General features: G+C 42.0%; 1 protein-coding gene across 14 annotated transcripts in view; it reads left to right on the top strand.

Moving 5' to 3' along the window:
• The first annotated feature begins 837 nt into the window (after positions 1-837).
• Positions 838-11,287, top strand: part of LOC140467167 (ankyrin repeat and SAM domain-containing protein 1A-like) — a 346,018-nt gene continuing 335,568 nt past the window's right edge. For all 14 annotated transcript variants that reach the window (XR_011955354.1, XM_072563318.1, XM_072563316.1 and 11 more), the window contains exon 1: positions 838-1,081. Coding sequence is in view for 13 of the 14 variants with exons in the window: in XM_072563318.1 (XP_072419419.1) it covers positions 942-1,081 (140 nt within the window). In the remaining variant the exon portion in view is untranslated. The remainder of the gene's footprint in view (positions 1,082-11,287) is intronic.

Here is an 11,287-nt window from a genome sequence, read left to right as displayed (position 1 = left end):
TATATTGTGAGAATCTCTGCCCCTTCAACCAGAGCGCATTACTTTGAGTAAATGGTTTAGGGAAGGAGGATTTTTTTCCACCTCGAAGCTGGAAGATAGATGAAGAAGTGCTGCCTGAGAGGGTGGTGGAAGCAGGTCCTCTTGCAACATTTAACATGCATCTGGATAAATATTTAAAATGCTACGGCATAGCAAACTATGGAGGAGTGCAGGTAAGTGCGATTAGAGTTTTGTTTTTTGTTGGTTCGCACATGCACAGTGAGCTCAAGGGGCTATTTCTACGCTCTATGACATCTTTACACCAAATTAACATCTGCTTCTCTGGCCGCCAGCTGGAGAGTGGTTTGTTGATTAAGAATATTAAGTGCAGCCATTTGTACATGACGGTAAAAAGTTGCTGACTATAATTCGTTAGTTGTTGACCACCAAAAGGGTCATGAGCCGCGTTATATTAATTATATTCAAAAATATGTAATCTGTGACCTTAAACATTGTTTTCGATGTTGGTAGGCTTGGTAAGGATGAAGGAAGCTTTGCCAGTTTCTGTGATGAGTAAAGAATGAGGTTGGGTCCGGGAAGTCCTCGCTCGAGCGAACACCTCCCCAACGCTCACCTTGGTACCTGGTGACGTCATGAGGACAGAATGCCCTCACGCCGGAGGGAGGTTGCCTTTGGCTCGCGAGTGCGCATGTGCCCGGTTCCGTCTACCGTAATCGGCGAGGTTCCGGACAGTGCGCCTGCGCTTTCATCTGGAGGGCGAGCCGGGAAAGGGCCGACCACTGCGCATGCGCCTTACATTTTTTCTGGGGTGGGAGTGGGCAGTAAAGGGGAGAGGCAAGTCGTGCGCCTGCGCTGCATGCTCGCGGCGGGGAGAGCGGACCGGTTTGGTTCCTTTGGTGAATCTGAGGCGACCCCCGGGGGAGGGAGGGTGGCTACGAGCCATGGGTAAGGAGCAGGAGCTGCTCGAAGCGGCGAGGACTGGCAATGTAGCCGTGGTGGAGAAGCTGCTGAGCGGCAGGCATCGGCTGTCGGCAGGCAGCGGCGGAACGGTGTCTCTGCCCCAGCTTTCCAACCTTCTCAGGTGGGTCAGGCAGCAACTTGGGAATCGAGTAAGGATGAGGAGGGGGTACTTGGGCCCGGGGCTGGGATATCTGGGACAGGGTCGGCTGTGTGTTGGTGCTTCAGTGTCTTAGAGACACGTCCTGTGCTTAGTGACTGTGCGGCCAGTGTTGTGGCTGTTAGCACTTTAATTTTAGACACTTCTCAGTGGACCCATCGGCAGAGGGGAAAGGCTTTCAGCTTAATTACCGAGCTGCTGCTGTTGCAGAAGTGACTTATTTTTGAAGCCGTTTTATGTTTGAGGTTGATTCCTTGCGTTCTGAGTGTTGTGCAATCTACCGTGAGTAATAAATGTTGAAGGTCTTGTTAAAGGACTGAGGAAATGGTTTAAATCGTTGTGTTGCGTTTTGGTTGAAGAGTTTAACGTGCGTGCATGTTATATACGTTACAGTGGCCTAATAGGATGTTTGCTTTTTAACGATATCAAGATGCTTTCTTTATAGAGAACACTAGCAAGAATCGTTGGTTTTTAATTATGTAGTTCGCGACTTTTTGTTTACAATAGTTTTTTTGTGTATAAACAAAAACTAAGAACTGCGGGTGCTGTAAATCAGAAACCAAAAACAAATTGCTGGAAAAACTCAGTGGGCCTGGCAGCATCTGTGAAGACAAATCAAATTTGATGTTTCGGGTCCGCTGACCCTTGCTCAGAACTGTTAGGAAAATTTCAGATAACCTGTATTTGCAAAAGATGGGGTGGATGAGGGGGTAAGGAGTAAACACTAGGTAAAGGTCGAGCCTATAGCGAGAGAATAAACAGTTAACTTTGATAGTTTGCACAAACTTGGAGTGTGACGATTCAGATACATGAGACCGTAAAGCATAAGAGCAAAAGTAGGCCATTAGGGCCATCGAGTCTGCTGTGCAATTCATGACTGATTTGATAATCTTCAACTACTTTCCTGCTTTTTTTCCCCAAATTCTTCATTGGGGGGGGGGGGGGGGGGGAGTTCTGTCTCCCTCTTGGATATTCTTAATGACCCAATGACTTAATTGTGCTCCTGAAGTAAAAGATTCTATGTTCTGAGAAGAAAGAATTCCTTTGCATCTGTTCTAACTGGGTGACCCTCAAACAACCCTTAATGTGAGTTACTGATTAATGTACAGTTCTGCACATTGCCAGTTTGGGTGATTCCTCTAAATCAGCTACCTTATGTCACCAGTAATCTTTGTTAGAACAGAAATATATTTGAATTAATAAATGTGGTTATTTTCATTCTCAAACTTGAAGTGAAGCATTCAAGCAAACATAAGAATCATTAATTATTAGCATCCTAGAGTCATAGAGATGTACCATATGGAAACAGACACTTCAATCCAGCTCATCCATGCTGACCAGATGTCCTAACCTAATCTAGTGCCATTTGCTAACACTTGGCCCTTAACCCCCTCAACCCTTCTATTCATATACCAATCCAGATGTTTTTTTAAAAAATGTTGTTGTAATTGTATCAGCTGCCTCCACTTCCTCTGGCAGCTCATTCTGTACACTCACCACCCTCTGTGGAAAAAGTTGCCCCTTTAGAACCCTTTTAAATCTCTTTCTCTTCCCCTCTTCTCTTTCTTCCCCCCCCCCCCCCCCCCCCCCCATGCCCTCTAAGGTCTGGGCTTCCCACCCCAGGGGAAATACCTTGTCTACTTTTCCTGTATGTACCCCTCTCCGGAGAGAACAAGTCTTTCAGGCTGATCCTTAATTCAGAACTTCTGAGAAGAGCCCAGTCTGAAATGCAACTTTTGTCCATTTATGCTATGTTGCTCCCAATGATTTGACTTCATTATTAATGTTAGTGTTATAATGTGATTGTCAACTTGTATTTGCCAAAAGATTTCTCGTTTGCCAGCATGTTGAGAGAGACTTCATTATTTCCTTGTCCTTGTCATCCTTGATCCTAGAGACCATTGGTCCTATAACTCACTTTTCTGCCTCTTGTAATCTGCAATTTTACTTATGACTCAATTGAGCTCTCATCATTGAAGTGAAAGGACAACATCATAATACCTATTGTTCATTGGTATCATTTATTCCTTTTTTTCTTGAGAAATCAGGCTGAATGGAGCCTAGAGCTTTGACAATGTGGATGCTAGGTTCATATAATAAGTAGTGTTATGAGAAGATTTGTAGCTCAGATTGAGGTTTTGGATGTAGGTTTGCTCGCTGAGCAAACTCATACATATTCATAGAAAGCAGGAATTTTCAGCAGTGCTTTACCTGAGGCCCACTGAAGATGTTACATAGTAGGGTAATGAAATGTCTGGAAATGAACCTTGCAGCTCAGTGAGCAAACCTCCATCCATAATAAGTAGTTATGATTTGTTTGCTTTAATGGAAACTGTTAAGCAATTTGGTGTAAAGTTCTTGGCAAGAGGTGTGAAAAGGTAGTTTTGTACTCAAAAGATTTACTTGATGTAATGTTCTTTTTTTTGTGTATGGCCTGATACTGTATTTGATTTGTCTAGATAGCTAATAGTACTGTTCATCAGTCTTTGTTTTCTATTTATGCAAAACACTGTCACTTAATTTAGGATAATGCGATTACAACATGAGTCTTACTTTGCATCAAAGTGTCAATGTTTAAACAATTCTGTATTCTCCAATTATGGGCATTTAACAACCATTTCTGGTTACCAGTCAGTGGATGTCTTGAGTTTGTTTTTCCTTTCACAGCAAATGATACATGATCCAATGAATTAGTATCGTGTATACCTTATTTATTTTGCTGGCATCTGCATAATAATGACTTCCGAAAAGTATGTTGAGACTCCTTAAAGTGTGGCAATTGAAAGTGCATCACTCTTAATTGGGGATGCTGGAGTCTAGAATTTGAGCCTGGATATCTAGAAGGGTTAGGTGATTGGAGATAGGATGTGAAGCTACAGAAGGATTTGGAAACATGATGAAAATTTCAAAATGACGGTGTTGTTTGGCTGGGAGTCTTCGTAATTCAGCAAGCATGGAAGGTGATGTGAGCAGAATTAGTCAAAGTAATGGCAGTAGGGTTTTGGATGACCTCAAAATTTAGGAACAGCAGAATGTGGTAGACTATCCAGAGATATTTTGGAATAGTCAACTAGATTTAAGCAAGGAACATTGTGCCATTCTGGTCTCCCTCCTATCAGAAGGATATTTTGAAACTTGAAAGGGTTCAGAAAAGATTTAAGGATGATGGAGGGTTTGAGCTATAGGTAGAGCCTGAATAGGCTGAGGCTGCTTTCCCTGCAGTGTCAGAGGCTGAGGAGTGAGTATAGAGGTTTCTGAAATCGTGAGAGGCATGGATAGGAGAAGTAGACAGTCTTTTCCCTGGTTTGGGGGAGCCCAGAACTAGAGGGCATAGATTTAGGGTAAGAGGGGAAAGATACAAAAGGGACCTGAGAGGCAACCTTTTCACGCAGAGGGTGGTGCATGTACAGAATGGTAAGGTCCTAGGGAGTGTTGTTGAACAAAGAGACCTTGGAGTGCAGGTTCATAGCTCCTTGAAAGTGGAGTTGCAGGTAGATAGGATAGTGAAGGAGGTGTTTGGTATGCTTTCCTTTATTGGTCAGAGCATTGAGTACAGGAGTTGGGAGGTCATGTTGCGGGTGTACAGGACATTGGTTAGGCCACTGTTGGAATATTGCACACAATTCTGGTCGTCTTCCTATCGGAAAGATGTTATGAAACTTGAAAGGGTTCAGAAAAGATTTACAAGGATGTTGCCAGGGTTGGAGGATTTGAGCTATAGGGAGAGGCTGAACAGGCTGGGGATGCTTTCCCTGGAGACTGAGGGGTGACTGTAGAGGTTTCTGAAATCATGAGGCTTAGGATAAGTAGACAAAGTCTTTTCCTTGGTTTGGGGGAGCCCACCTCACAGTTATCTGAATTAAACACCATCTGCCACTTCTCTGCCCGTTGGTCCATCTGGTCAAGATCCTGTTGTAATCTGAGGTAACCCTCTTCGCTGTCCACTACACCTCCAATTTTGGTGTCATCTGCAAACTTACTAACTGTACCTCTTATGCTTGCATCCCAATCGTTTATGTAAATGACAAAAACTAGAGTTCTCGGCACCAATCCTTGTGGCACTCCACTGGTCACAGGCCTGCAGTCTGAAAAACAACCCTCCCACCACCACCCTCTGTCTTCTACTTTTGAGCCAGTTCTGTATCCAAATGGCTAGTTCTCCCTGTATTCTGTGAGATCTAACCTGAAGACAGGAAGTTGCAATATTATCACAGTAGAAATGGAAACTTTTTTTATTAATTCAGAGGCTCTGCATATTGTAGGTTAGGCCAGCATTTGTTGCCCACTCCTAGTTAACTTTGGAAAGTTAGTGAGCCGCTCTTTCTTCACTGTTATCCACTGTGTGTACACACCAATACTATTATAAAAGGAATTGCAGGGTTTTGACCCAGTAACAATGAATGAATAACCATGTAGCTGCAGGTCATGATGCTCACGTAGGAAACCTTGCCATTTGGTGGTGCTGCCATGTTTCTACTACCTTTGTGGTTCTCTGTTTTATATTGCAAGTTTGGAAGGTACTGTCGAGGAGCCTTGGGTTGTTGCAGTGCATGGAGTAGATGGTGCACATTGCCACTGTGGCATAGTGGAGCGAGTTTTGTCCTGGATGTTGTGCATGCAGTTACAGATTACTTGCCTGTGTTTTGACTTAATGCTGAGTGATTTTATGGGCTCCAGAGTCAATGCTGACGCCTTGTAGGGCAACTTTCTCTCCACTATATCACTGTGCAATCACCTCTCGTGAGTTTGTCATGTAACTATGATAGGAATAACCAGGGATGATGGTGCCTGGGATGTTGTTAGTAAAGTATAATTCCATGAGAAATACTGTCCATATTAGACTGATAGTTGACTGACCTGTGGGCAAATCCACAAATCTAATAAGGACTTTGCAGGATCTCTAATAATTTCTGATGTCTTGATCACGTTTCTGTTGTTCCATCTGATTATATTCCTTTTAATCGTGGTAATTAGCCAGAACTGAAGGGCTTGCAAAGTCATTTCAATAGGCATTTGTGAGAAATCCACATTGCTGTGGATCTCAAGTTATGTGTAAGCCAGACCTGCTGAGGAAGACAGATTTTTCTTTCCCTAAAGGATATTGTGAAACTTACAGGTACTAGCGAGTCAAGTGTTTGGCTTTTCCTGATTTTATTGGAGGAAGTCTTTGCTTATCCAGTACTCTATGTTGTACAAACAGTTAAAATAGCAAGGAAAAGTGGTACGAAGGTATACAAGGCTATCTAGTGTTTACCTTTGAATGGTTGGATATAAAAAAAGGCAAGTGGAGAAACACTGGCATGGTGGTTCGAGTACAGGAGAAGCAATTGTAATTGAGGGCCTGGATAGTAGATTCTGCAGATACTTGTGGAAAAGTCAATCTCGTAAAAATTCTTGATTTCTAGATTGAAACTCGATACAAAAAGAATCAACTGTCTGTGTTCAAAGCCTGAACGTTCAGAACTCCAGTATTACCTTGGATATGTTTGTAATTTGATTGCATTGTTAATGTACAAAATTTAATTTTTTTAACCAGTTAATAAATACTTGTGTTTACTGTTTCTCTTATTCAAATTAATGATCAGATCACAAATGAATTTTTTTGTGCTTTTGGTCTCTGGTCTGTCTTTGAATTTCACTTTTCTCTAATCAAGTTTGTGTTCACCCCTCAAACATTAACCATGTGAAAAAAACAAAACATCGCAGATGCTGGAAATCAGAAGCAAAGACAAATGGCTAGAAAAACTCAGCAAGTCTGGCATCATCTGTGGAGAGGAAGTGGAATTGATGTTTCAGATCCAGAAGATGATCACTGGACTCAAACATTAACTCTGCTTTCTTTCCACAGATGTTGCCAGACCTTCTGAGATTAACCATGGTAAAGTCAATCCTATGGCTTTTGCCATGAAAACCTAATTTTTTGACTTCTACATTCCTATACACAGTCAGAGTGAAACCAGGCAAGAGGAATCTGCCACAGTTGAATGACAGCGGGAAAAAGCCATGATGCTGTGTTCAACTGTCCTAAAGGCTACAGACCGATCAAGAGGATTTCCCTTTGTGATAGTCAGGGGATGTCATTTGTGACTGTGATTAGTGCCATCTGGTACTACATCAAAAGTGAAAACCTGATTAGAATTATGTTTGAAAACCTACCGTGACGATGGGTACAAATTTTGTGAACAACAAATTCAAGCACTTTGGAGTGGAAAGGGTGATGGGGAGATATTTGTTTTATTTATTGTCATTTGTACCAAAATACAGTGAAAAGCTTTGTTTATTAGCAGTATAGGCAGATCATAGTAAGCAAGAATGTAAAGAATAAAAGATTTAGACCAGCTTTCAGGCAACATTAGTGTGCAAGAGAGAGATCAATGTTAGCAAGATCAGCATCTTTTGAAGTTAAGAGTCCATTCATCAGTCTCATGACAGCTGGATAGAAGCTGTCCCTGAATCTGCTGGTGCGTGTGGTTCAGATTTCTGTATCTTCTACCTGATGGAAGTAGTTGTAGGAGTTCATGACTGGGATATCAAGGGTCTTTGGCAGCCTTTCTGCAGCAGTGGCCCATGTAAATGGAGCCCCTGGATGGAAGATTGGCTGCCATGATGGTCAGGGCTGGGAAAGGATGATTGCATACACAATGTTTTTTAAGAGCTGGGTGTTGGCACACTTAATGGAGAGAGGGGCAAGTTGGAGAGAAAACAACTAACAATGTTGATTTTATATGTAAAATCACCAGATTGGTAATTAGCATACTTTTTTTTTGCTTTTGTGTAAATAAATATTTAAGAAACCATTAAGAATATTTAACAGAAGGAGTGCATCTAAAATTAGTCAGGCTATTGAGAAAACAAACAAAGGAGAGATGGCAAAATGGACAGCCTGTCAGAATTGTTGTCAGTTGGTGAACAGATTGCTGCTTTTTACGGGAAATATTGCTGCCTTCTGTCATCATAGCTCCGTTATTGGGCTGATTTTTGAAATAGGAAATAAAGATAAAGGAGTATGAGGAATTTATAGCTTTATCTTGGAAACAGTTGCTTACCAGAGGAAGGGTTAGGTTCCAGAAGAGGTGTCAGGGACGTCTTTAATGTGTCAGAGGTTGAGAAGGCGATCTCGTAGACAGTGATCTTGTCCAGTGACAATATATTTACTGTCTGTGATGACAAGGAGATGAATTGCAGCGACGACAGTCACCATGCAGCTCAAGATACTGTAGCTCAGAAGGCTGTCTGGAGTTACAAGTTTAAGAACTGAAGAGAAATGTTGTAGTCCTAAGGAGCCTTTAGTTAGAGTGATAGTGTGTTGTCTGTATCAACAAACAGGAGTTCTAAATGATGTGCTACTGATCTTGAGGCAGCTGAGGAAGAAATCTGGCTGTAGACTGTCTGAATGCCCTAAGTAAGATTAGGGAAGCAATCATCTTAGGTGAGTTTCAGGAGTGAGGAATTAAATTAAAAGGCTGGAAGTACAGTCTGATCCCTGGATTGTCATTCGAGTAATAAATAAGGGAGGCAGATGAATTAACATGGTTAAAGGACTCTTGTGGATAAGAGGACTTCCTTTTCGTAGGAAGGTGGCTGTACAACTGGGATAGGAATAAGTTTTTTTGATATGATGGGCTTTGCTTCAACTAGATTGTATTCAGTGTCCAAGTGAATAGGGGGAACAAGGCAGTGGTGAAGGCTTTAATTACCTTTTTTTTTTACTAGTTAGGTGAAATAACAGCACTGGTGCATAATGTCCTTCTAAGACCAATAGCTGCCCTTGGCCTGGCTGACATGTGACTTTAGGCCCACGTAGTGTAGTTAACACTCATCTACCCTCTTGAAATAACTTAGCAAATCAGATAAAATTAATTACAAAAGGAGTCAAACAAGATTAACTACATGACATGATGCTGACCTAGGCACCCTGCAGACCTTGCAAAATCTACTTGCTGACCTCTGGGAGCTAGTGCCGAATGTGGGAGTGCTGCCTCAGAAGTCAAACAGTCTAATGTAGACACATTTGCTGAATCATACCTTACACACTATGACCTAGATGACACCAACACCACACCGGAGTATTCCCTGTCTCACTGGCCGAGAACCGTTAGCAGAGATTGTGGCATAGTGGTATCTAGTTGGAAATACCTCTGGGTCCTCGACATTGACTGTGGACCCAAAGAAGTCTCGTGACATCAGGTTTAAAATAGCCAAGAAAACCTGATTTACTGCCTCCTGCCTGTCTTCAACTGATACTTCGGTATCTTTTTTTTAATATACTGGAATAGCACTCTGAAAAAGCACTGACAAGGGCGAAAAAGGGACTGTAGGTAGGGATGTTTATGTCCATCACTAAGAGTAATAGTGAGCCAGCAGCACCATTAATGTCCAAGCCGTTTAAATCTGAAAGGACAGAGTTGCTAAACTAGGTCTGTGCCATATGGTGAAGGAACCAATGGGGTACAGGGAGAGTAGACTTAACCTCATCCTCACCGATTCACTTGCTGCAAATGCGTTTCACCATGATAGTACTGCTAAAAATGACCACGAAACAGTCTTTGAGAAATTCTTGTGGAATCCAATTTTCATGTTGAGGATATCATTGATAGTGTTGCGCAGCACAATGATTTGTGTTGCGCAACACTAAATGGGATAGACTGAACAGTTCTAGCAATTCCAGACTGGGCATCCATGAGGTGCTGTGGGCCATCAATAGCAGAATGTTCTTGAACATAATTTGCAAGCTGCTGTATCTCCCACTGTCCCATTGCCACCAAGCTAGGGTCTCAACTCTGGTACAAATGAAGAGTGCAGTAGGATGTGCCAGGTGCAGCAGCACCACTAAAAGTGAAGTTTAAACCTGATCACGCTACAGACCAGGGCTACTTGGTGGTTATGCTGTGTGATTTGTAAGTGATTATACAACCAGATTAAATCAAAGCTCTGCAGCCTTGCAGCATCCAACCGTGAATAGTGGTAGGAAATGAGAATCACTTGCTGGAGGAGCATACTCCACTTTCCAAGTGATGGGGAAACCTAGCATATCCTTACAAAAAGTAAGGCTGGAGCATTTGAAATGAACTTCATCCAGAAGTACCAAGTGGATTATCCATCTTGGCCTGTTCAAGAGTACCCAGCATCACAGATGTCTGTCGTCAGCCAATTTGATTCACTTCACACAATATCAAAAAATGGCTGGAGGCATCAAATACTGCCAAGGGTCTGGACACTGACAACATTCCAGCAACAATATCAAGATATATGTTACAGACCTTGCAGTGCTCCCAGTCTAGCTATTCTAATACAGGTACAACAAGACACCTATCCAACAATATAGAAATTTGCCCAGGTATGTTGTGTATAGCAGGATAAATCCAACCTGGTTATTTATTGCATAAAGTGTAAACTTGACCATAAGCAAAGTGGTGACCACCTTCACATGACACACCATTATGATATTTTCCAAGTGGATCAATTGCAACTTAAGCCATGCAGGCTGAGAAAGTTGCCAATTTATGATTGGCCTCTGCCTAGTCAGGGAAACTTTTGCCACAATTACTGCTCCTCTTGGCTTTCTTAGTGACCTCTATTTTGAAACTGAGTTTGAAAGCTGTCTTGCTTGAGTAATGATTCAAATTGCTTTGCTGTGGAATGAAAGTCAGACATTCTTTACAAGCAATCATTTCTCAATGAGGATAGATGATTAAAGTGGTGATAAAGAACAGTGATAATTTAGTAATGAATGTGAAAGCGCCAAAGGGTTTCACCAAACTCTTTAGACAGCACCTTCCAAATCAAAAACCACAAACATCTAGAAAGATGAAGGCAGGTATACATGGAAACCCAACCTGAGGTTCCTTTCCTAACCAGTCGCCATCTTGACTTGGTATTATTCTCACTGTTCTTTTCATTGCTGGGTAAACATCCTGTAACTCTCCTCTAACAGCATTATAAGTATATCTAGAGCAAATGGACTACAGCAATTCAAGAAAGCAGCTTGCCACTATGTTACCAAGGGCGATTAAGGATGGGTAATAAATTCTGGCCCAGCTAACAAAACTTCTACCCATAAATTTTAAAGAAAAGAGATTGCTTGCACTTTTTACAACTATATGTGGTAGTGTGTGGTAAAACTCCCAGACACTAATGTCCCAAGGTGTTTCACAAGAGCATAAGCTGACA

The sequence above is a fragment of the Chiloscyllium punctatum genome, chromosome 45, assembly GCF_047496795.1.
Source record: "Chiloscyllium punctatum isolate Juve2018m chromosome 45, sChiPun1.3, whole genome shotgun sequence".
In the NCBI taxonomy this organism is placed as follows: domain Eukaryota; kingdom Metazoa; phylum Chordata; class Chondrichthyes; order Orectolobiformes; family Hemiscylliidae; genus Chiloscyllium; species Chiloscyllium punctatum.
The sequence above is the reverse complement of the archived record's forward strand: the minus strand, read 5'-3'. Positions and strand labels throughout refer to the sequence as shown.